General features: G+C 41.7%; 1 protein-coding gene across 7 annotated transcripts in view; it reads left to right on the top strand.

Annotated features, from left to right (window-relative positions):
* MGAT3 (beta-1,4-mannosyl-glycoprotein 4-beta-N-acetylglucosaminyltransferase) overlaps nt 1-19,946 on the top strand; it is a 106,005-nt gene extending 86,059 nt beyond the window's left edge. For 4 of the 7 annotated variants that reach the window (XM_070756133.1, XM_070756132.1, XM_070756131.1 and 1 more), the window contains exon 2: nt 16,738-19,946. In XM_070756133.1, the coding sequence (XP_070612234.1) occupies nt 16,739-18,244 (1,506 nt within the window). In that variant the 5' untranslated portion in view covers nt 16,738 and the 3' untranslated portion in view covers nt 18,245-19,946. Of the gene's footprint in view, nt 1-9,862; nt 9,989-10,046; nt 10,069-16,737 lie in introns of those variants that run through there. The other 3 variants (XM_070756135.1, XM_070756134.1, XM_070756138.1) reach the window with 2 other exon arrangements.
* Nucleotides 19,947-26,425: the final 6,479 nt, after the last annotated feature.

Here is a 26,425-nt window from a genome sequence, read left to right as displayed (position 1 = left end):
CCAACCACTAAGCGCGCCTCCAAAGACTGCCTTCTCGGCACTGGCGAGGCGGGTTGAACGAGGGGACGGGCCTCCGCCGGAGCTCAGTCCCCGCCCCGCTCATCATTCGCCCAGCCGCGAGCTGGTTGGCTTGTCCTGTATCTGTGCCAACGCTGACTTCAAAACCCGCGATGAAGTGAAGCCATGGTGGGTGAAGCGTGATATAGCGAGGGACTACTGTAATTCACAATACGGTCTTGGAGAACTTTAAAGCACCCAAAAATGGGACTGCAGGCCAAAATCAGTTGTCCCCAGCAATTAGATTTATATCTGTCCCTTAGGAATGTTTGCAGATCTTGATTTGCTCGAAATTGTATAAAAGCAAGGAGTGTTCAAGAACAGAAACAATTCAAACTGTTTAATTTCCCAATGATTGAATGCAATGAACTAGGATGCAAAATGGAAGGTCATGCTGTAATATGCAATGTGCCTCTTCATTTACACACTAACTTGGCAGCTGGAGTGGTATTAGCAAAGGGAGAGTTGATGGTTGATTGCTGGAAGGAAAGATACACTATTAAAGTGAAGTTCCTCTTTCCCATCTGTAGTTTGAAATATTATTTATTTATTTATTCATTCATTCATTCATTCATTCATTCATTCATTCATTCAGTCCAATACACAATGAGGGTTTTAGTGGGTATATATCTATATACACATAGTAAAATACATGATGAAGGTTATAGAGGAGATACTCATAGTAAAATATATCTAAGAAATAATAGAAAAGAAGATATAGTAATAGAACATATCAATGAAAGAATAGAAGAAGAGATATAGGAATAGAAGAAAGGTATAGGAGATATAGGAAAGCAATAGGACAGGGGACGGAAGGCACTCTAGTGCACTTGTACTCGCCCCTTACTGACCTCTTAGGAATCTGGATAGGTCAACCATAGATAATCTAAGGGTAAAGTGTTGGGGGTTTGGGGATGACACTATGGAGTCCGGTAATGAGTTCCACGTTTTGACAACTCGGTTACTGAAGTCATATTTTTTACAGTCAAGTTTGGAGCGGTTAATATTAAGTTTAAATCTGTTGTGTGCTCTTGTGTTGTTGTGGGAGCCGCCTGAGAAAATCAGAGCATGGCCCCAAAGCTTGTAAACATAAAGTCACAAGGAGAGGAAATCATAGAAATAAAAACATGGGGGAACATCTTGATGAGCTTTAGTGATCAGGAGGTTCGGCTATTAACAGTATTCAAAAATAGCACTAGATATCATTCATAATTAACAGTTGTAGACCCACAACAAGCAACGTAAAATGGAAGAATGTAGGACTCCTTGTATAGGTCAAAGGTCATATTGATGGGCACGCCCCAGATATCGTCTGAAACCGCACATGGGTGCTTGGTTCACATTAGGCTAGCATGTGTTTTGCTCAGGCTTTGCACTTAAAGATTTCTGGGTAGGCTTGGGAAAGTTCAGGGAAAGTCCATGTTCTCAGGAACGGTGATATCTTCAAAGGGTTGAGCGTGCTAGCTGGTACCATTAGGTGCATTCTTTTGCCTAGCTTTCTCACAGGTTTCCTGTAAACTCCTATTATTATACCTGCAGCGTTATCTAAGATATGTTGGCATGTTTATGAGTTACAGCATCATGTAGAACTGTGCACGTGTATTAGCTGGATTAGGTCATAGAGAACAGAGAATTATAAAAGGGTGCTGTGTGAAATAAGTATAGAATAAGTTAGGATAAGTTGATTATTTTGCTTCTTTTGGCTTCTTGGCCTACAGGACCGCCTTCTGCTGTATGAATCCCAGCAGCCAATTAGGTCCCACAGAGTTGGCCTTCAACTAAACAATGTCTTCTGGCGGGGCCTTCTCTGTGGCGGCCCCGGCCCTCTGGAATCAACTCCCCCCGGAGATTCGAATTGCCCCCACCCTCCTTGCCTTCCGCAAGATGTTGAAGACCCATCTATGCCGCCAAGCATGAGGGGGATTGATTCCCCCCCCCTTCACCTTTTCTGACTTAAACACTTGAGATTGGTATGATTGTTTTAGAATTGCTAGTTTTTAACAATACGGGTTTTTAATATAATTTATATTGGATTTGTATTCTATTGTATTTTATTGTTGCTGTGAGCCGCTCCAAGTCCTCGGAGATGGGCGGCATACAAATCTAATAAATTATTATTATTATTATTATTATTATTATTATTATTGTTATTATTATTATTATTATTATTTATTTATTTTTCCACTAATAAAATAAGGCCTTTGGCTTTTTTCCCACTCTTGCAATGATCTTCATCTATCTTTGAATTCTTCGCAACACAACAGAAGAATGTAAAGCGAAGAATATTTATGATCAGGGAAAGCAATATTAGAGATTTAAAGAGATTCTAGTCTCTAATCTCTAAAGAGATTTACTCTCTTCATTTAGGGGTAGGATTCAGGGGTGCTGAGGATGCATTAATATTAGATTTGTTCCACTACTATATTGTTTTTATTACTGTTGTGAGCTGCCCCGAGTCTTTGGAGAGGGGCGGCATACAAATCTAATAAATAATAATAATAAATAATTAGAATAATAATGAAAAAGCATGGAGGAGAATGTCCTAATGTCTTTTTTACCTTTTCTATCTCTACTTTATACTTATATTATGTTAAAACATACTACAATACGATGCTATATTTGTATAAAATAAAATAAAATAGAATTCAAGGGTAGAGGAACAGGGGGGAAAGATAGGCTTGTTCTTTTCTAAAACTTAAGATGGCCATAAGTAAAAATGGAAGACTTTTTCTTCTTAAAGCTACAATTAAAAAAACTAAAATGGAACAAAATCTAACCAAAAACATACACATAAAATATAGTCACACTGTTGAAGAAATATGGATTGAATACAAAAATGAGTGGCCAATATGAAAGAAGTACCATGAGGTGGTTTGGTCGAACAATACTGAATGGATATTGAATTGCAAAACAAATATTTGAAGGAGTGGGTGGCTTGATTGAGAAAATCAGGGTTGAGAGATGAGAAATTTAAAAACAAAAGGCAGGGCCTGAAGCTAAATTTGGATGTGGCAGAAGTGAAGTTATTTGAAAGAAAGGAACAGAGAGGTATAGTAAAAAGAGGATTTAGGTACCAGTAGATTTTTTTTTTTCAGGGATGACCTCCAACTTGGGACTTCCTGTTTCACATTTTGGCATCTATTCATGAATAGGAAGATACAATATTTAAATATACCAAGTAGAAGAGACACTTGTCTTTTGAAGAAAACTTGAAACAGATGGAGCTATTTGCAGCAGAGGCGGAGTAACGACATGGACACAGAGCTGGATTTAATTAAATTAGCATAATTTATTAATTAAATTAGCATAAATTTAATTAAACCTAACAAGGACCCGCAGGGTCAAACAATTACTTCCGGAGTGGAAAATGACATCAGAAAAACGTCTGGGGCAACTTATGGGCATAGCTCCATGCTGATCCAGGTGAAGGGCCACGCCCTCACCTGGATCCCAGCCATGCACCTGCATGTGGGAGGTCTCGCCGTCTAACCCCCTGCAAGGGATAGAAATGGGCGAGACCCAAGGGCAGGTTCCCCCCAATTGCTCAGATCGAACTAAAGGTACCATGAGCCCTTGGAGAGAGTCTGCCAATCATCCCCAAAGATGCCCAACGGAGAACACGCAGTTGCTAAACACCACCCAATTTCCGCCCCTAACCTGCCAACCCAAATGACCAAAGGTAAGCCAATTAAACTAATCATGGAGCGAAGCACCCCCTAACCATCCATCACCACAGTGTGGAATAGGCAAAAAAACGGTCGCAGAAAGTACCGAGACCGCCAAAAATTCCTATTCGGCCCCCTAAGGGCGACCCACGGTAGCACACTGAAAGATAGGGAGTGCGGACGGGTGTTCACCTGCTCGTCGTCGGGGTGAAAAGGAGGCCCCAAGCCTGCACAGTCTCTTTTATAGGGCTGGCAGGCTCCGCCCCCCGACAACATCATCGGCCTGGGCCAATGACCCAAAATGTCCGGGATCTCGAGAAATCTCGCGAGATCCCGGCCTTCCAACATGGCGGCTACGCTGGGAGCTGTGTCTCCCTGGCCCTGCCACAAATCCGGGGCGGGGATTAATCAGCAGCCGCGCATTCATGTAGAATAGTTTTTCTCAACTCTGGCAACTTTTAAGATGCATGGACTTCAGTTCTCAGAATTTTCTGATAACATGGCTGTCTGGGAAATGCTGGTAGTTGAAGTCCATGCATCTTAAAGTTATCAAAGTTAAGAAACAACTTAATGCAGAGAAGCCATAATCTCCGTTCTCGCAATGAAGAGCTATCATGCAGGAAGTGGAGCAAACTTCTTTATTATTCAAAGAGAGATAAGAACGAAGAATCTAAAATTCCAGGGAAATTATTTATTTTAACAGTTGTGATAATGTTGCAGTCTGTTTTGGAAAATGATAGGTTTTCTGAGATATTTAAGCAGAGGCTGGAAAATCATAATTCGTAAATTCTATAGTTAAGGGATATTTGGCCATTCTATGCATTTAGGTTGAAAGCTTCATTGTTTTAACAATTCTTTCAACACTTGGCCCCGTCTTCTCCCAGATTTTTAATAAAACACTGGAGATGTGTTATGTCCCTCCTTGCTTTAAATGTTCTACCATCATCCTGAGTCCTAAGAAGTCCATCAGGGATCTGAATGGCTACAAGCCAGTTGCTCTGACATCTGTAGTGATGAAGACCTTTGAGAGGTTAGTGCTGGCCCGCCTGAAATTCATCATGGATCTGCTGTTAGATCCCTTGCAGTTTGCTTACTGAGCAAATAAATTGGCAGATGAAGCAGTCAATATAACATTGCATTACATCTTGCAATATCTTGAATCTCCGGGGACCTATGCATATCATATTTTTCAGAGTATAAGATGCACCTTAGTTTTGGGGAATGAAAACTTAGAAACATAGAAGACTGATGGCAGAAAAAGACCTCATGATCCACCTAGTCTGCCCTTATATTATTTTTTGTATTTTATCTTAGGATGGATATATGTTTATCCCAGGCATGTTTAAATTCAGTTACTGTGGATTTACCAACCAGGTCTGCTGGAGGTTTGTTCCAAGGCTCTACTACTCTTTCAGTCAAATCATATTTTCTCATGTTGCTTTTGATCTTTCCCCCAACTAACTTCAGATTGTGTCCCCTTGTTCTTGTGTTCACTTTCCTATTAAAAACACTTCCCTCCTGAACCTTATTTAACCCTTTAACATATTTAAATGTTTTGATCATGTCCCCCCTTTTCCTTCTGTCCTCCAGACAGATAGAGAAAAGAATCTGCTTACCAGGTATTCATCTGGCTAGCATCCTTAGTCTGGTCAGCTTCAGCACATTATTTTATCCGCTGGTTAAGGGCTTAAAAATTATTCTGAGAGACTAATAATGAAGGCGCTTGCAAGCCAATAAGAGCTGGGAACATCTGGAAAGAAACAGTCTGAGCAAGTAGAGCAATGGAAAAAACCCTGCAAAGACTTAGAGCTTGTAAAACATTCTTCTTTGCAGACAGTAACAATGAAAGAGCTTGGTTACATTAATAGCATGTGATTAGGATTGGAAAGAAACATCTGGAGCAAGTAAAGCAATGAAAAAAACTCTACAAAGATAGGCTTTGGAATACATTCTTGGCAGAGAGTAACAATGAAAGAGCTTTCAAGCTGGTAAAAGCTGGGAACATTGTTAGCACCTGGTTAGGGCTGGAAAGAAACATACTCAGAGCAAGTTAGAGTAATGAAAAAAAACTTGCAAAGACTTAGGGCTAGGAAAACATTCTTCACAGAGAGAGACAGTGAAAGAGCCTGCAAGGTAAGAGCTGGGAAGATCGTTAGCACCTAGTTAGGGCTGGGAGAGAGAGAGAATAAAGCTACATTCAGAGTACAGTGATACCTCATCTTACAAATGCCTCATCATAGAAACTTTTCGAGATACAAACCCAGGGTTTAAGATTTTTTTGCCTCTTCTTACAAACCATTTTCACCTTACAAACCCACCACCGCCAGTGAAGCGCCGACTTCCGTTGCCAGTGAAGCACCCGTTTTTGCACTGCTGGGATTCCCCTGAGGCTCCCCTCCATGTGAAACACCACCTCCGGACTTCCGTGCTCTTGTGATCCTGCAGGGGAATCCCAGCAGGGGAATCTCAGCATCGCAAAAACGAGCACTTCACTGGCAACAGAAGTCCGGAGGTGGGGTTTCCCATGGAGGGGAGCCTTGGGGAAATCCCAGCAGCGCAAGAACGGGCGCTTCGGCTGGCAAAAGGGGTGAATTTTGGGCTTGCACGCATTAATCGCTTTTCCATTGATTCCTATGGGAAACATTGTTTCATCTTACAAACTTTTCACCTTAAGAACTTTGTCCCAGAACCAATTAAGTTTGTAAGACAAGGTATCACTGTATAACATTCACCCTAATTAATAGCCTCTTTTAGGGACGAAAAAGGTGCATCTTATACACTGAAAAGTACAGTAGGTCCTTTTTGTGGACTTCAGCTCAGTGTCCCATACTATCATTCCAGAAATTCCTCATTCTAAACTAAACAGATCCAGCTCAATCTGCCTATCCATACTTGTAGGTATATAATCACCTTTTGAGAGATAGGAAGCAACAGGTGACGCTAGGGAAAATTACATCTAATAACCAGCAATTAGCACGGGTGCCCCTGGGGCTGTGTGCTCTCTCTGTTGCATTTCTCTTTCTCTATAAAAATGAGTGCACCTCAAGGGAACCCAAGGGTAAAGTTCTGAAATTTGCAGATCATACAATGATAGTGAGCCTTATTTGAGATGAATCTGCTTATAGATGGGAGGTTGAATAACTGGTGCAGCTGTAACAAGCTGCAGCTGGGATGCTTAAAACTGTAGAGATGAGAGTAGGTTTTAGGAGGAGCTCTTCTATTTTACTATTTTTCCTCTTACTATATTTGAAGCACAGTATCAGCAGTAGAGTCATTCACGTTTTAGTGTTCTATAATCTCTCAGGGTTTCAAATGGATGCTTAATATTTGTTTGTGTATAAAATTTATTGGCTTCGCATCTTTTCTTTTTAGTAAACTTTATCGGTTTTTAAGAACATTTTCTTTAAAAACAATGACATAATTATACTTTTAGTAATTCTGCATTGGTTCATAATAAAGAAAGAAAAATAAACAAACAGTCATGTCTCTATATTTCATCACAATAACTTTCATTCAAAAATTATTTATTTAACTCGATAATCAATATATATTCCTGTTTACGTTTACATAATTTTTATATCTTTTTATTTACATATTTACAGTTTACATTGCTGCTAATTCTGACTATTACCTATAATTTTCCTATTTGCTTTTCTTAATTCAATCCATTTGTACCATTGTTCCCACTTTTCATAGTAATCTAATCTGATTCCTTTTGACCTCTTAATTCCAATGTGAGTTTATCCATTTCGGAGCAAGAAGATCTATATCTTATTTATTATTGCTTTTTCTGGAGGTATCTCAGTATTTTTCCAAAATTGGGCAAAGATGATCCTAGCTGCTGTTATTATGTGTAGTATCAAGTACTACTTTTCCCCCTTACTATATTCCTTTTTGAAAATTCCCAATAAGAACAGTTCAGGAGTAAATTCTATTGTTGCATGTGTTATTTCCTGTAACCATTTGTGTATTTTCTTCCGGATTTTTTTTGTCTCTGTGCTCAATTACTACATGTGAACTCTTACCATAGAAAAGGAAGGAAGGAAGGAAGGAAGAGAAAGAGAGGAAGGAAGAAAGAAAGAAAGAAAGAAAGAAAGAAAGAAAGAAAGAAAGAAAGAAAGAAAGAAACACTCTAATGCAGGGTTCTCCAACCTTGGCAATTTTTTGACGCCTGGACTTCAACTCCCAGAATTCCTCAGCAGCTGGCTGAGGAATTCTGGGAGTTGAAGTCCACAAGTCTTAAAGATGCCAAGGTTGGAGAGCCCTGCTCTAATGCAGTTAAGATATGGGCGGAATGGAGAAGATGGGATCGGGTAATTGATCAACCACCTCCATTGTGATGCTCCCCTACTGGCAGTGCCAGGTCTTCAGGCTCTTATGAGAGATCAGGAGAGTTGAGGCTGACCTCACTTTGTTCCAGGGGGCAGAGAAGGCATTTCTGCTGGACCCTGCCAACTGGAATAATTGGGCCAATAGGACCGATAGCATGCCTTTTCTACTGGCATGGGGCGGATGCAGGCCAATCGAAGTGGGATGATTAATATTAGAACCATGATTAAAATGGCACAAGAAAATCATGTTCTCCCTGAGTCAACTTAGGAAGTTCTGACTCCCCCTGGAACTGCCGATATAGTTTTACGGAGAAATTATTAAGTCCATTATTTGTTTTTGTTTTTTTTTAATTAATTTTTTAATTGATTTTATAAAATATGAACCATATACAACATACAACAAGTGCTCTGTGATTGGTGCCCACCACCAGACAAACATTCACACCCCACCACCAAATTGGGGGTGTTTCTTATATATACCATTTTAACTCAAGAGCAAAATATCTATTTACATATTATAAAGTGATTCCAATTTATTCCTTGTACCTTGGCCTTGGATTCTACTAGCCGTATATCGTCTTACCTTGCCCCATCATCCCATCAGTTGTCGTAGATCAGTTTCATTAAATGTTGAGCCCATTATTTGTACTTCTATAACTGTCTAGTTTGGTACATGGAAACTTAGAAACACAGAAGATTGACGGCAGAAAAAAAATCTCATGGTCCATCTAGTCCACCCTTAGACTATTTCCTGTATTTTATCTTAGGATGGATATATGTTTATCCCAGGCATGTTTAAATTCACATTTATCAACCACATCTGCTGGAAGTTTGTTCCAAGCATCTACTACTCTTTCAGTAAAATAATCAAATAGTACAGCAATCAAATAGGACAGATGCAGACTTCAATAGACAGTCAAGGTTGCAGAAAGAATAGTAATAATAATTAATAAATAATAATAATAATAATAATTTATTAGATTTGTATGCCGCCCCTCTCCGTAGACTCGGGGCGGCTCACAACAATGACAAAAACAATATACAGCAACTAGCTTGCTTTCTGCAGAAATCCTATATATATATTCAGTGATACCTCATCTTACAAACGCCTCGTCATACAAACTTTTCGAGATACAAACCCGGGGTTTAAGATTTTTTTGCCTCTTCTTACAAACTATTTTCACCTTACAAACCCACCGCCGCCACTGGGATGCCCTGCCTCCGGACTTCCGTTGCCAGCGAAGCACCCGTTTTTGCGCTGCTGGGATTCCCCTGAGGCTCCCCTCCATGGGAAACCCCACCTCCAGACTTCCGTGTTTTTGTGATGCTGCAGGGGAAACCCAGCAGTGCAAAAACGGGCGCTTCGCTGGAAACGGAAGTCCGGAGGTGGGGTTTCCCATGGAGGGGAGCCTGGGGGAATCCCAGCAGTGCAAAAACAGGTGCTTCGTATGGCAAAAGGGGTGAATTTTGGGCTTGCACGCATTAATCGCTTTTCCTTTGATTCCTATGGGAAACATGATTTCGTCTTACAAACTTTTCACCTTAAGAACCTCGTCCCAGAACCAATTAAGTTTGTAAGACAAGGTATCATTGTATATATGAGAGCTAAGAATATATCTGCGGATCTCTCACATCATTCATAAACTGTTTCAACTCCTTCCCTCGGGATGGCGCTATAGGGCACTGCATGCCAAAACAACTAGACAAGTGGTAGTTTTCCCCCCTTGACAATTCTCACCATTCTATATAATGTGTGTTTATATTAACCCGTACAGGGTGGTGTAGTATGATTTATCCTTTCTATTACAGAGCTGTGGTGGCGCAGTGGTCAGAATGCAGTACTGCAGGCTACTTCTGCTGATCACCAGCTGCCAGCAGTTTGGCAGATCGAATCTCACCAGGCTCAAGGTTGACTCAGCCTTCCATCCTTCCAAGGTCAATAAAATCCAGATTGTTGGGGACAATAAACTGACTCTGTAAACTGCTTAGAGAGGGCTGTAAAGCACTGTGAAATGGTATATAAATCTAAATATTATTGCTGATAATATCTTCTTTACTTCCTCCTCTTTATTGGTATGTTTTTACGGTTATTCTCTCTATTGTTTTGTGGATAAACTGAGTATTTCTGTACTGGATACAACTTCCTTGTAGTTTCAGTCATTCCTGGCCAAATAAAGTATCTAACCCAACCCAACCCAACACAATTGTTTTAATTGCTTTAATTTTTAACCATGAAAAGTTTTTCATGCTTTTTTTCCATGAAAAAAAGTACATTTCTTAAACGTTTTATTATATGGTTTATTATTGTTTATTATATTGCCCAGAGTCATTGTATCAGTGAGATGGGGGGAGGGCATAGAATTTTAATAAATAAATAAATAAAAATTAAAAGCTGGGTTCTAAACAGCAATGAGAACAAGCTAAATTTGATTTAATTTATTTTAAGTTCAAATCGAATTGAATGTACTTTAATTTGGTAGAAGCCTGGAAAAATAAATATGTGGCACCTTTGGAGGCAATATGGGAGTTGCAGCTAAAGATGGACTATTTATCCTGCTTTAGTTGGATTCTAATTGTAGATGCTTTAATGAGCAAGTAGTTCAACTAGATCCAGGGGTCGGCAACTTTAAGACTTGTGGACTTCAACGGACAGAATTCTGGGAGATGATCTCCAATGTATATTCCAAGCAGTGGTGGGATTCAATTTTTTTTTTCTGTGGGCATGGCGTGGCCTGGCGGGTGTAGTGTGGCTTGGTAGCCATGGCTTGATGGGAGTGGCAGGGGAAGGATGCTGTAAAATCTCCATTCCCTCCCCACTCCAGGGAAAGGTTACTGCAAAATCCCCATTTCCTCCCAATCAGCTGGGATTCAGGAAGCAGAGAATAGATGGGGGCTGGGCCAGTCAGAGGTGGTATTTACCTGTTCTCCGAACTACTCAAAGTTTCTGCTACAAGTTCTCCAGAACTGATCAGAGCTTACTGAATCCCACCTCTGATTCCAAGTATTGAATTATATGATATCAAAAGATTATGATGATGATAACTATTATTATTATTATTATTTATTAGATAACAATGTTTATTTTTACGTGAAGACCTCCCTTTGAAGGAGCTGGGGAATCCCTCCCACGAAGAGATTCTGGGGGCGAAGCCTTGACGTCACCGTCAGGTTGCTAAGGAATCCAGGAAGGGATCACCTTGGCGTCCTTAGCAACCTGCCGGTGACGTCAAAGCTCCGAACGCCGAATGCGACCCCGAACTTTGCCTGAAGTTTCAGGAAATTTCGTGTTCGGCATACTGAACACCGCAAAATTCAGTACGGACCCGAATTGTGCGGGTTCGGTTCGCCCATCACTACTATTGGTGTAACTGCATTTGTGGGGGATAGTGAAGTTTTAGAAGATGCAGTATAGAATAAGATGAAATTCAATGCATCTTTTTTTGTCAGTCAGCCCATTAGTAATAATTAATTTTAGCAATGATTAATTCTAAAATGTTGCACTTCCATTTTTTAGAGTACAGTAATGGGCTGGTCCATTCATCTCTTGAGGCAAAATTGCACATCAGAAAATAGAAAAAGTTGTCATCACCATTTTCTTGATTTTTTTTAAAAATCATTTTTTGACAGTATGAATTTTATCACAATGTATTACTTTGCTTTCCATTTTTCCGCTCGATAAAAGACAGATGTGAGAATCTGGAAAAATACATACAGTAGTGGTGATGTCAGTTCTTAAATTGCTATAAAATGCATTAAAAGAGGGAGAAATAAAATGACAGCAGCTTAAAGTCTTCTGTATCGAAGAAATACAGTACAGTGGTACCTCTACTTAGGAACTTAATTTGTTCCGTGACCAGGTTCTTAAGTAGAAAAGTTTGTAAGAAGAAGCATTTTTTTCCGTAAGAATCAATGTAAAAGCAAATAATGGGTGCAAACCCATTAGGAAAGAAATAAAAGCTCGGAATTTGGGTGGGGGGGAGGAGAAGGAAGAAGAGGAGGAGGACAGTTGCTGCTGAAGGAAGAAGGTGAGGGGAATCAAAAAAGTCCAAAACTTTAAGGCTTAAAAAAGAGGGACTTTGAGACGGCGAGGAGGAGCACACGCCTCCCATACACCCGGTGCGAGGCTGCCTCCCATACACTGTGCTAGAGAGAGAAACCCAGGTGGGCGAGAGGAGGGGAACCTCCCACTCTTTGACCAAAAGGCGTCTGCTGCTGCTACCTGCTTCCTCTTCCTTCCCATGCTGAAGGGCTCCCCTCTCCTCTTGTTTGATTGCTTTTTGCCGGCGCCTTTCCTTCATTGTGGTGACTCCTCAGTTTGGCTGAAGCTGTTCCGCCGGCATGTTTCAACCGCCCGTAATTACAGGGTAATTAGTCCAGGAAGACACACACCAAACGATAAAAGGAAAACACAAAAGTTTTTATAAACAGAAAAACAGAAACAGCTCCCTTTTTAAATGTCAAAGGGATTTTCTGGTACACACAAGGCAGAGGTTAAATGCACTCCAATTGCTCACCCAATAACTGGGAAATTGAGTCCAGTTCTAAAGTCCAGAGAGTCCACACACAATCTTGAACAGCACAAAAACCACGATCTTGATGAAACAATGAATCAGATAAATTGCCATGAGGCTAAAACACCAAGCTGCACTTTTATCTGTAGCACTAATTACAGCAGCCCCACCCAACCACAGGTGGCCTCATTTTCTCTTGTAATAATCCTTCAGTTGTTGTCTCCTATGCATCACTCTATGCATGCGTGGATGTGTCATTAATTCTTGTTCGGAATCCAGGGATGATACAGATGACTGATCTCCTCCTGGGCTGTCTGCCAAACTCCCCTCTTCCCTGTCACTCACGCTTCCTTGGTCAGAGGAGGCTTTGTCGGCAGATTCCATCGGGAGCAAAACAGGCCTGCGGCATGTGGATGTTTCCCCCACATCCACCTGCACATTCCTTGGGGCAGGAGCTGGGCCAGAGCTAACCACAACAGAAGCCAAGTTGATCTGGCTGTGGTGAAGCGAGGCAAAGCCTTTCCGTGCCCAGACCCTCCAGGAGGCAACCTCTCGCCGGGTGTATGGGAGTCACCGCAGCGAAGTGGTTTATTCCCTCTCCAAGCACCCAGAGAAAAAAACCCGCTCCGTTTGCTCTGGCCTGCCAAAGCCTCCTTAAGCGCCACCAAGATGGCCAGGATTAAAGGAGGAATGGCAGGAAACTGGCTGGGCCTTTGTGCCACTCTCAAATTTCTTGGGAAAATTTTTCCGGGCTTGGGTTCTTAAGTAGAAAATGCAAAAAAATATTGAACACCCGGTTCTTATCTAGAAAAGTTCTTAAGTAGAGGTACCACTGTAATGTGCTTTCTTGCTGATCTAGATGACATTACCTCCGGAATGGAATTTCTTGTAAGAAATATAATAGCTGAATAAAAATATTACAATTTCAATCTTTTTATTGAATAATAATTTGAATTTGGGAATTTTCTACTTATCTGAACCATTTTTGAGGGTTCAGTCTGTCTTAGCTGCATAATGGAACATAGAAATTAAATCTCAAAAGGAGCTTTTTCAAAAGGCAACTTATACTTGCTGGGTTTTCCCCCCCCCTTTGAAGACATTTGCTTCTCATCCAAGAAGCTTCTTCAAAGAAAAACACCCAAAACCCAGAAAGTCCATTTGCCTGTTGAAAAGGCCCCTTCAGGACAATCATGACCTGAATGACTGAGAATCTCCATAGCCTTAGAAATTCTTTTCCCCACCCCTCCTCCCTTCTAAGTGATATATATCAGTATGACTTGTCTTTTCAACTTGCCCCTAGCTTAGAGTCCTGTAAATAGCCATTTATGGGAACATCTGCATTTCTGTGAATTTTTCTTGCCATCTTGAAGACAGACAAAAAGTCTTTAACAACCACAAGATTATACTTATATTTTCTTCTGCATTACTTCTTCATTTCTCTTCCGATATCTTCCCCCATAGTTTAAACTTTCATTTTGGCTTCTTTTAAATATATTAAGCTGCGTGCAGACAGAAAATGGGGGGAATCCCAAATAGCATTCTATTTAAACTAAACAAATTCGTTCAGTAGGAGGGAATCCATACCCCTATTGCCCGGACGCGGTGGGGGGAACGCAGTGAGGTAGCGAAAACAGAGCTGCATCCCAGAGCACCCAATTTGCACTGAAAGATGTTGAAAGAAAATGCAGGGCGTCCTGCATAAGCCATGCCCAGTGTCGTAGTAAAAACATTGGTAGCCCTTCACTGCCCCTAATATTGTGAAACTATAGCAGAATCAAAAATACAGAATTCAGAGCTTTACATATGAAAATACCTTGTGGGCCACTGGCTTCTCAACCCTGCATTAATATTATTATTATTTATTAGATTTATTATTTATTAGATTTGTATGCCGCCCCTCTCCGCAGACTCGGGGCGGCTCACAGCAGTGATAAAACAATATATAATAGCAAATCTAATACTAAAGTCTAAAATAACAATTTTACATTAATAAACCTAAAACCCCCATTATATAAAAAAGCATACATACAAACATACCATACATAAAATTGCATAGGCAAGGGGAGATGTCTCAGTTCCCCCATTCCTGACGGCAGAGGTGGGTTTTAAGAAGTTTACGAAAGGCAAGGAGGGTGGGGGCAGTCCTAATCTCTGGAGGGAGCTGTTTCCAGAGAGTCGGGGCCGCCACAGAGAAGGCTCTTCCCCTGGGTCCCGCCAGCCAACATTGTTTAGTCGACGGGATATGGAGACCTAACCGGCCTCTGGGATTTGTGCAGCAGAAGGCGGTCTCGTAAATATTCTGGTCCGGTGCCATGAAGGACTTTATAGGTCATAACCAACACTTTGAATTGTGACCGGAAACTGATCGGCAACCAATGCAGACTGTGGAGTGTTGGTGTAACATGGGCATACCTAGCAACTAAATTAAAAAATAATATCTAACCTAGGGTTGGACTAAAATTCACATACTCATAGCAGTAGTGGGTTGCTACCGATGCGGTAGCAGACTACATACCGGTAGTGGCCGCAAGACTGCGCAATTTGCACGCAACTGCTCCAGGGGGAGTCCTATGGGTGCCGCCATCTTTTCTTTTCAATTTTTCATATTTTTTGCTTTGTGCGCATAAATCTCATGTGGGGATGCGCATGCTCAAGGTTTTGGCAATTTTTTGTTCCTTTGCAGGCGCGGAAACAAGAAAAATCACCAAAATCTCACACAGGCGTGTGTCCCCTCATGAGATTTGCAAGCGCAGTAGCAAAAACCCACTGGAGATATGCACACAAGCAAGACAACTGAAGCTGCGCACGCAGCACACCAGTAGTGGCGGTAATGGCAATCCGCCCCTAACTTATAGTGTCCATAAAAGACAATGACTTCCTTGCAATCTCTAAAATTTTCTTCCTTTTGGGAATAAGAAAACTGTGCAGGAAACCTGATGAGCTAATCATTCTCTCCAACCATTGTCCCAGGGTTCCCGTGGTGGAGAATAGCTAGAGACCTCGTGTAAGGACTTTTAGGCTGAAGGAAAGCCAAGATGTAAAATTTTAGGATGGCATTACTAACATTAATACAAATCTAATAAATACAAATGCAAATTAATCACTTAAATGAAGATTGCCATTTTTGCATGACTTAAAGTGGTTTTTATATGGTTTTATTTATTTGTTTGTTTGTTTTGTATAGTACATAATGAGTAGAAATAACATATCAATATACATGAAAATGGATTAGAAAAGTGGAGTTCATATCCATGATGCAAGAAAAACATAAGGAGACATTTGGACAGGGGACGGGAGGCCCTCTGGTGCACTTATGCACTCCCCTTACTGACCTCTTAGGAATCTGGAGAGGTCAACAGTGGAGAGTCTCAGGGTAAAGTTTGGGCGTTAGGGGATGACACTACAAAATCAGGTAGTGAGTTCCATGCTTCGACCACTCTATTACTAAAGTCGTACTTTTTGCAGTCGAGTTTGGAGCAGTTTACATTAAGTTTGAATCTGTTGTGTGCTCATGTGTTGGTGTAGTTGAAGCTGAAGTAGTCACTGACAGGCAGGACGTTGCAGCATATGATTTTATGGACTGTACCCATAAATGTCAAAATGGTAACAGATATATAATTTAAATGCTTAGTTCATTTTGTTTAGTGCTTTTAGGTCGTCATTCAGGGCGAAACTCCTAATGCAGTGGACATTTAGAAAACAAATTATATGAAAGCCAGAATTAATACAAAGCTCTATGTAAGAATACTACAACTTGAGAAGACCTACTGGTCAATCTGCAACCACAGCTTTGCCTAAAACACAAAGGGTCAGTGACTGAAGTCACAATAGGATTAATAGAATGGCAGAATTATTTGTGCATTGGTTTTATCCTGTTTTGTAGATTCCATATATTTGCGTACATTTCCTATATTAACATTGGTCTTTTTCAAATAGCTTATTATGCCTCTATCCCATATCTGGTAAAATCATTTTTATATACGTAGCACTGTTTTCATTTTCTTGTACTGTATTATTTATGTAATCTTTATAAAGCACTGTTGCTAGTGTCCTATGTCAATGATTGATTATGGGGGGGGGGAGAGAAATTTGAAAGTGTTTAAGTATTCTTGCAAGCTAGTGTGGGAAAAAAATGACTAAATGTCCCCTCTCTTCCCTTTCTCTCCATCGCAGGATGAAGATGAGACGCCACAAGCTCTTTTTGACTCTGTGCATGGCTGGTCTCTGCCTCATCTCCTTCCTCCATTTCTTGAAGGCCCTCTCCTATGTCACATTCCCCAGGGAGCTGGCATCGCTTAGCCCTAACCTCGTGTCTAACTTATTTTGGAACAATGTACCGGTCACACCTCAGGCTAGCCCTGACTCCGGGGTTCCAGAAATTCTCCGTACACCATTGTATTCTCACTCGCCACTGCTTCAGCCTCTCTCCCCAAGCAAAGCTGGTGAGGAGCTGCACAAAGCTGAGTTGGTGCTACCTGAAGACACCGCAGAATACTTTGTACGCACCAAAGCTGGCGGGGTCTGCTTCAAGCCAGGGACTAAGATATTGGAAAAGCCACTAGCAGGACGCCCGGAGGAGAAGATAGAGGGAGTTCTAACCGGGCGCACAGGCCGCAAACCTTTGAGTGCCAGTGGGACAAAACGACGTAAATGGGTGGAGTGCATGTGCCTGACAGGCTGGCATGGACCCAGCTGTGGTGTCCCCACTGTGGTTCAGTATTCAAATCTCCCCACAAAAGACCGTCTGACACCACGGGAGGTGCCCAGGAGAGTCATCAACGCCATCAATGTGAATCACGAATTTGACCTCTTGGATGTGCGTTTTCACGAGCTGGGAGATGTGGTGGATGCCTTTGTGGTTTGCGAATCGAACTTCACAGCCTATGGCGAGCCACGCCCTCTCAAGTTCCGCGAGATGCTACTCAACGGCTCCTTCGATTACATCCGCCACAAGGTGCTCTATGTCTTCCTGGATCACTTCCCCCCGGGTGGCCGCCAGGATGGCTGGATCGCTGATGATTACCTGCGTACTTTCCTAACTCGAGACGGCATCTCTCGCTTCCGCAATCTGCGTCCGGACGACGTTTTCATTATCGACGACGCGGATGAAATCCCGGCCCGCGACGGCGTGCTTTTCCTCAAACTCTATGACGGTTGGACGGAGCCTTTTGCCTTCCACATGCGCAAATCTCTCTATGGATTTTTCTGGAAGCAACCTGGCACTCTAGAGGTGGTTTCTGGTTGTACGGTTGGAATGCTCCAGGCTGTTTACGCCACCGACGGAATTCGCCTACGCCGGAGAGAATATTATACCATGCCAGGCTTCCGGCAGTACGAAAACAGCACAGGCCACATCCTAGTACAGTGGTCGCTGGGCAGCCCGCTCCACTTTGCTGGCTGGCATTGCTCTTGGTGTTTCACACCAGAAGGGATTTATTTTAAACTGGTTTCGGCTCAGAACGGGGACTTTCCCCGTTGGGGTGACTATGAGGACAAGCGAGACCTGAACTATATCCGGGAGTTAATTCGGACTGGTGGGTGGTTTGATGGTACCACCCAGGAGTATCCACCTGCAGACCCCAAAGAACAAATGTATGCCCCCAAATACCTTTTGAAGAATTATCAACGGTTTGGTTACTTGTTGGAAAATCCCTATCAGAAGGCAAAGGGAACAGGGTGAGGGGAGGGGGCTTGCATGAGGAAACAGGATCTTTGGGGGGGGGGAAAGGGAAAGTCAGACTGTGTCTTTAGTTCCCCCCCCCCTGCCCCATTCTGCTGGGATTTGTACATTTTCTCTAACCTGACAGTCCCACTGCAGACAAGAGACTTAGGGTATGTGTGTGTGTGTGCGGAAAGGGACTCCTAGTTATGTTAATAACTAGGGACATTCCTGTCCCCAGGAACTAGCTTTGTGTAGGATTGAAGAAAAACCTGATGCAGGAAGCATGGGATCTGGAGAGCATGCAGTGGATGTGTGAAGGCATGAATGTGCCAAAACCCCTACAGCCTTTGTAGTATAGCTAAGGATAACATTCAGTTCCATTATTTAAAAAAACCCTAAGTACTTTGGCATCGACGGCTGTTCTGCTTTCCTAACATGTGGCCACTAAGGGAGATTTTTGTCAGTGAAAATGGACATGGAGCTCATCTGGGATCTTTATAATTTGCCACATGCGTCTGTGAGATGAGGATACAAAGATGGGAGCACACACAAACTGGGAGCCTAGCAGCACCAAAGAATTCTGCTTTCCATCTCATGATCATGGACATTCAGGGAAACTTTACAAACTGGCAGGGTACGGAGGTTGAAAAGCCGTCCGGTTTTGGGTGTGTTTGGGATGGCTAGCCTTTAATTATAAAGAATAAGAGGTCAGCACAACCCGTAGCCCCCAGTTTTGAAAAGAATATAGCTGTCACTGTTACACTTCCCTCTTCTTCGGCAACGCGACGTGATGTTTACATTTTTCAACTAAAACAGGGTGTGTCTAATGCTTCAGAGGAAAGGACAGGAGGTCCAGAGCTCCAGTGCCCGTCTTTCTACTTCTGAAACAGAAGAAGTGCAAAGGTACTTGGCTCTATGATGCCATCATTTTGAGGACAAGATAGTATTGTTGCTATACCAATGCCAACCATTTGGTTTGCAAAGGCAGAGGGTGTCTATCTGATGGAAATTAAATGAGAAGCCAATAATTATAATCTGGATGCCAAGCATTTCTATGCCCCCCCACCCCCAGCCTTTTGCAGCTTTCAATCAAATATATCAGTGCCGACCCCCCATCCCCACCCCATCACTTATGCGCCTATGGCCCTGAGTCAGGATGAAAAACAGATCAAGGTTTACATTTTACTAGCTGCTAGGAAAATATATGAAGCAATGAGTTTCTTTATCAGAATGTGTTATTCTGGCATGCAGCCTTTTTCCTTGTTTGATCCACCCAACATTTCACACTCTTTTCTGCCTTTACCGTAACTGAGGTTCTACCATTCTAGAGACTGCAGGCCACGTTGTATGTGATTTGTCTTTTGCACCTTCTGCCTGTGCCAGTTCATCCTCCAACTTTTCTTTCAATGTGGTGAATATCAAAACGCAGACTCTGTTCCAATAGCAAAATTTCAGGATTCAAAGAGGATTTGAGCAGAGAGGAGTAGGGGTTTTTGGTTTGCACTTCAAGGGTGGCTCCTTTGCCAACAAAATAATAAAAAGAAATTGTTTTATGATAAGTACAAAAGAGATTGCTTAAAATCTGTCTTTTTACCCAGAAGAGACCTGTGCTACTTTTTATCTTGTGATCAGCATCAGGATGGAGTTCAATGATAAATTATGTTAAACTTTCCTTCTATCGATGCTGTTACTTGCTCTGTTGTAAAATTAAACTGAGCCAGAGACGATACAATATGCCTTATATTGTGAGAAAGATTTGTCATGTCGGAGGAGAACAGAGAAAAATATTTCAAGAGTCATGTGGCTATGTTCAAGCAAATATGTAGCAATAGCAAAAGAACCACTAGGGAGGAACTGAAGATAGTGAAACACCAGGTTTTTCTTAGTGTTACTTCACTGCGGTTGCAGGAAGTGGGGTTTTTTGCCTTCACCCTTGTGACGGAATGAGAATCTAGACCATTGTTTCCCAACCTTGGCCACTTGAAGATATCTGGACTTTAACTCCCGGAATTCCCCAGCCAGAATTCCGGGAGTTGAAGTCCAGATATCTTCAAGTGGCCAAGGTTGGGAAACACTGATCTAGACCACAATCTTCATTGCTCTCCTGTTCTAATTAAACTTCAACCACCATGAGGTCTATCCAGAGGTGGGCTGCTAAGGTGGAACAGTGACGTGTGTTCGCCCATGGCACCCCTGCGTGTCCGCACGCAATTTCGCTCCCTGCCCAGAGGCAGTAGCAGAATTGCGCTGGACTCCGCTAGCACTCAGAGCCACGGGGGCAAGCACATACCACTGTTCCACCTTAGCAGCCCACCAGTGGGTCTATCCACGCACTCAGTTATAAGAAGTGACAGGAGTTAGGTATCCAACATCAGAAAGATTGCAAGTTGTTCCACTTTAGGGCCAACCCTTTCCACTGCGGTGTTCTCTAAATATGGTGGACTTCACATTTGGAAAGCTGAGGGAGGCTACTCTAGAGACCATAGTATTTAGTGCTTATAATTCCATTAAAAATCAGTAATTGGGAGATGCTTCTTCAGCATTGATAGGAACAAAGCAAACGGAGGAGGTGCTTCCAAGCTCCTGTAAGAGGGGGAAAAACTGCACTTTTATACTTGGTGAGACAGGAACTGGGAGGTTGAAGCATATCTTGGCCATTAGTTCAAGTCAATCAACTTTACTTAAAAAGACAAGAGATGTTTTTCTATACTACGAGTATTACTGTGGAGTTTTCATCTTTCCCTTCAGCTCAGTCAACACTGATTGTGCAACACATATAATTTACCACCTACATGTGACTGTGATTGATTTTTACAATGAATGCCCATGAATTCCTAATTCGCCCATTAGCACAAACTCTTGGCTTCACCTGTCATCAAAATGCAGCCAAAATGTTTCCGAGTTCTTCTGTTATCGTCCTACAAATTATTTTTACCACCTTTTTCTTTCCCACATCTCTTTTTCTCCCTTTATTTTTTTCCGCTTCCACTGTTGTTTCCAAGGAACAGATGATCCCATTTTAAATGGATAAATTAGCACTAAATTCCTCTGGGACGCTGAAAGGACTCTTTGTTATGGTCTCCTCCTCCAATTGCACCAAAGTGAAACTTGAAACTGACCTCTAATGGGAGAGAAAAGGAGAATTTACAGTAAAACCTCTGCTTTAATAATAGTAACAGCAAACTTTTGCACAGGGTAGCCTGAAACATTTCTGGTATATGAACCATCTATTTATTTATTATATTGCTACTAGTATTCAGTTTCATAGAGCAGACTGTAAGGAACTTTGCACTAATAACAATCGTTAGAGCATCTATCGTGGGGTTAGACCTACGTTTTGGGAAATGGCTTTTTTCTTTTTCCTTCTCAGCCATCATGAAAACCTGGAGCTAATAGGGTAATGCCTCAACAGTTATGGATCAAAAATATATATTTTCTTTACAGCCTTTACCCCACTCTATCCTTCTCTACTGTTCCAAACAAATCTGTTGATGAGTTTAAGCATGGCAGCCACACTGCGTATTAATAAGTGGTGCCTACTTTGCAGTCTACTTTTGGACCATAGCTTCTCATCTGTATAGTGTTCAGAGAACGCCTTACTCCTACGACATTCTACTCCTTTTTCAAACTTAACAGCCTGATAAAACCAGGCTGTAATATTCATCCTAGGCCATTGATGGTGAACCTTTTTTTGCTCGGGTGCCAAAAAGGTGCGTGAAGACTTCCAGTAGGCCCATTGGGCCCGTTTTTTTTGACATCCACGTGCTCCGGAGGCTTTACTGAAGTCTGGGGAGGACAAAAAACCGGCCTCCTCCTGCTCTCCAGAAGGCCAAAAGTCAGCTGGCATAGGGCAATGCCTCGCGTGTCTTCAGATATGGCTCCACGTGCAGCCTGTAGCATGCTTGCCATAGGTTCATCCTCACAATCGTAGGGTATGCCTCTCTTTAATTGCGAGGGCGGAATTCAGTGACCTTCTTTTATAAAACACCGTGATTTTCTCTCATTTAGAAGTACATAAGGAGAGCGGTTTTTATCTTATCAGCTTCTATGATGTGCTAATTTTGTGACTGCAATTGGGATGTGCTCTGTGTTGTAGTCCATTGTCTGCAGCTTGCCATAACAGAAGCCAGGAACAGTTCTATTATTTACTTCTTATATAAACTAGGCTAATCATGGCTTTAATTTATTCTTGTCTTCTTATCTTTTAATCTCTTATACAATACCAGGCAGCGACTTAGGAGACTTCTGGAATTATGCTATTGCCTTTGTCCATTTGTCCTAATTCTCTCTCTCTTTTTTTTAATGTTCACTACAATGCTGGCACATCTTATTTTAGCTTTCCGCAACCTGCTCTTAGAATGGCAGGCAGTCAAATCAGCTTAAGCAAAGTCCACGGTGGCTGAATATTAATGCAATTGCCGTCTCAATATCTAAGAAAACAGCAAGTTAAGAAAAGCTTTTCTAGTTAAGTAAGATATCTGGCATTAACTATAGGATTGTATGTGTTCATCGTTTGATTCCCCCTGGGGTTCTTTTCTTACTTTCTCTCTTTCTCTTACTATATATCTCCTTATTATCTTCCAAGATCTGTTTTAAATAAAAACCAGGAAGCTCATTTTATTTTCTTCAGCAGGCATACTGTTCAAGGAGATTCTGAATCATTCAAAAGTCATGGCTGGGTTCCTACTTACCCTGGTGTCATTCCACTTCCCCCCCAAGCTGCGTGGGTGCGCGCCTGCGCAGTGCCAAAAAATCCAGAATTTTTTTTTTTAAAAAAAAGATGGCGACAGCATGCACAGTGCTGGAAATTCGCCTTCTGTGCATGCTCAGAAGAAAAAAAAAAGCCCAAGTTGGTGATGTCATTGTGACATCATCAGTGGGTTGCTGCTGGTTTGAACAAATCGGTCCGAACTGGGAAGAACCCACCCCTGTCAAAAGGGTTATAATTTTTTAAAACCGCAGCTGAACAGACCTGGAAACTGAATGGATGTTTATATTGATTCATTGCTTGCTCCTGGCCAATCGCTATATTTTTCTCTTTTTTACCCTGGTTTCAAAAGTGATGGCTGTCTGACCTATACTCACATTCTGGCATAGGTTGTAAGGGACAAGATATTTTGTCTTGTAAGTTCATTAAAAGCTACCCTGTTTCCAGAGGTGGGCTGCTAAGGTGGAACGGTGATGTGTGCTCGCCCCCATGGCTCTGAGTGCTAGCGGAGTCCAGCGCAATTCTACTGTACCTGGGCAGGTGCAGTAGGAGAATTGCACTGGACTCCGCTAGCAGGCACACCTGTGTGTCTGCATGCGATTTAGCTACCTGCCCAGGTGCAGTAGAATTGCACTGGACTCCGCTAGCACTCAGAGCCAAGGTGGCGAGCCCACGTCACCGTTCCACCTTAGCAGCCCACCTCTGCCTGTTTCCCCAAAAATAAGACATCTCCTGATAATAAGCCCAATCAGGCTTTTGAGTGCATGGCAATAAGGCCAAGCGCTTATTTCATGGTCCCCACAAAAATATAAGACAGGGTCTTATTTTCAGGGAAACGCAGTAGCTACTTTAATAAAGGAAGGGATTGCTCTCGCCTTCATTAATGTCTACTTCCAAGCTGCTTTTCCACCTTTGGAGAATCTTTAAAAGGGAAAATACGTTATTGGTAAGTCTAGTTGTGTGGCTATAGGAGGAAACAGAGGCCTTAATAGCACTACAGTGTTAGGACATAGGGCACATTGTGTTATACCATCGTTGAAGTTACTAGGCTTGCTACATTGGCTTAAATAGGACGTTTGGCAACAAGGATGCACCACTGTCCTGTGTAATTACCACAGAGAGAAGTCCTGAAAATAGGACTTCTGTTTCTCAAGGGAAGGATGTGGGATGTCTTACACTTGCGAACTGAAATAGCTTTTGTGGCCCGTGTCGGCTGAGGTTTATGTGGGACTCTCCAAATACGTAGAAGTCCCCTAAAGTCTAATTTATAATACCTATATTAATAATTTTGTAAGGGTAAATCAGTGTGTACATACTGAAATCATTTTCTCTGTAAATGGTTGGATTTCATTTCACCCTTAAAGGGATGTTTAAAGGAAAAAAATAAAAACAAATTACACAATGAAAGGGAACCTGGGATTGCTTGTTTTTATTTCCAACGGGAACAGGAAGACGCTCAAGGAAGAGGGTAAGAGCCGGTTTCTTTCTGCTCTGAATAAACACACATACATACATGGAAAAGTATGCAGTGTTAAAATATCTGTGCTCTTTTTAATGGGGTGCAGAGCAGGGGTGGATTCCTACTTACCTCGCTGCTAGATCGCTTCTTCCCACGCCACGTGGGTGCTCGCGCATGTGCCAAAAAATCTGAAAAATTAAAAAAAATTAAAAGTCAAAAACAAGATGTCAACAACATGCATAGTGCTGTAAATCCAGCTTCTGTGCAGGCTCAGGAGGATTTTTTAAAAAAAAAATCAGAATTTTTAAAAACTTTTTAGAAACATAGAAACATAAAAGACTGGCGGCAGAAAAAGACCTCATGGTCCATCTAGTCTGCCCTTATACTATTTCCTGTATTTTATCTTACAATGGATATATGTTTATCCCAGGCATGTTTAAATTCAGTTACTGTGGATTTACCAACCACGTCTGCTGGAAGTTTGTTCCAAGGATCTACTACTCTTTCAGTGAAATAATATTTTCTCACATTGCTTTTGATCATTCCCCCAATTAACTTCAGATTGTGTCCCCTTGTTCTTGTGTTCACTTTCCTATTAAAAACACTTCCCTCCTGGACCTTATTTAACCCTTTGACATATTTAAATGTTTCGATCATGTCCCCCCTTTTCCTTCTGTCCTCCAGATTATACAGATTGAGTTCATTAAGTCTTTCCTGATACGTTTTATGTTTAAGACCTTCCACCATTCTTCTAGCCCGTCTTTGGACCCATTCAATTTTGTCAATATCTTTTTTTAGGTGAGGCCTCCAGAACTGAACACAGTACTCCAAATGTGGTCTCACCAGCGGTCTGTATAAGGGGATCAAAATCTCCCTCCTTTTTTTTTTTTAAAAAAAGATGGTGGCGCCCATGTATTGGCACCAACTGAAACAGGTCAGTGTCAACATTGTGACATCACCAGCAGGTTGGTTGCTACCAGTTTGGGAGAGCCAGTCCGAACCGGGAGGAATCCACCCTTGGTGTAGAGTATGCAAACACTTTTACTCACAGTTGTGACAGTTTGATTCAGCCATCTATCCTAGTTGTTTAAACAAACTGCATGACAGTGTAAGAATATGAATTGACTTTGTGCCCACTGGATTCTGAAAAAGGCTCCAAATAACGTTAAGAGTTTACAATCCAGACCCAGAAGAATGCAGAAATATGATATTAAAGATTATAATTAAATTGCTTAATATTATTCATTCATACCTAACAAGATCGAGTCCTCGGAGAGGAGCGGCATATAAATCCAATTACAGTGTTCCCTCGATTTTCGCGGGTTCGAACTTCGCGAAAAGTCTATACCACGGTTTTTCAAAAATATTAATTAAAAAATACTTTGCGGGGTTTTCCCCTATACCATGGTTTTTCCCACCCGATGACATCATATGTCATTGCCAAACTTTCATCCGCCTTTAATAAATATTTTTTTAATAAACCTTAATAAATAAACATGGTGAGTACTAATTTAAATGGTTGCTAAGGGAATGGGAAATTGCAGTTTAGGGGTTTCAAGTGTTAAGGGAAGGCTTGTGATACTATTTATAGCCAAAAATAGTGTATTTACTTCCGCATCTCTACTTCGCGGAAATTCGACTTTCGCCGGCAGTCTCGGAACGCATCCCCCGCGAAAATCGAGGGAACACTGTAATATATAATAATTTAGAAAGGATATGACCTGGATATTGATGTAAATTGACAAAGTCTTTTCCCTCCCATTACAAATAAAGTTATGGACAGAGTAGAAAAAGTCACTGTGAGCTTATTTTACACTACATTTTCTGCTTCACAGGTGGGAAGAAGCACTGCTACTTTACCTAGAGAAGGGGTCTCCAACCTTGGCAACTTTAAGACTAGAGGACTTCAACTCCCAGAATTCCCCAGCCAGCTTTGCCCCTGACCTAGAGTGTCCGATTGGAACAATTGTTTTCCAAGGAATAAACCCTGACTAATCTCTGTGTTCCACGTCATATTTTAGGGAACAATGAA

The sequence above is a fragment of the Erythrolamprus reginae genome, chromosome 6 (assembly GCF_031021105.1).
Source record: "Erythrolamprus reginae isolate rEryReg1 chromosome 6, rEryReg1.hap1, whole genome shotgun sequence".
In the NCBI taxonomy this organism is placed as follows: domain Eukaryota; kingdom Metazoa; phylum Chordata; class Lepidosauria; order Squamata; family Dipsadidae; genus Erythrolamprus; species Erythrolamprus reginae.
This window is presented reverse-complemented; position numbering and strand designations above follow the sequence as displayed.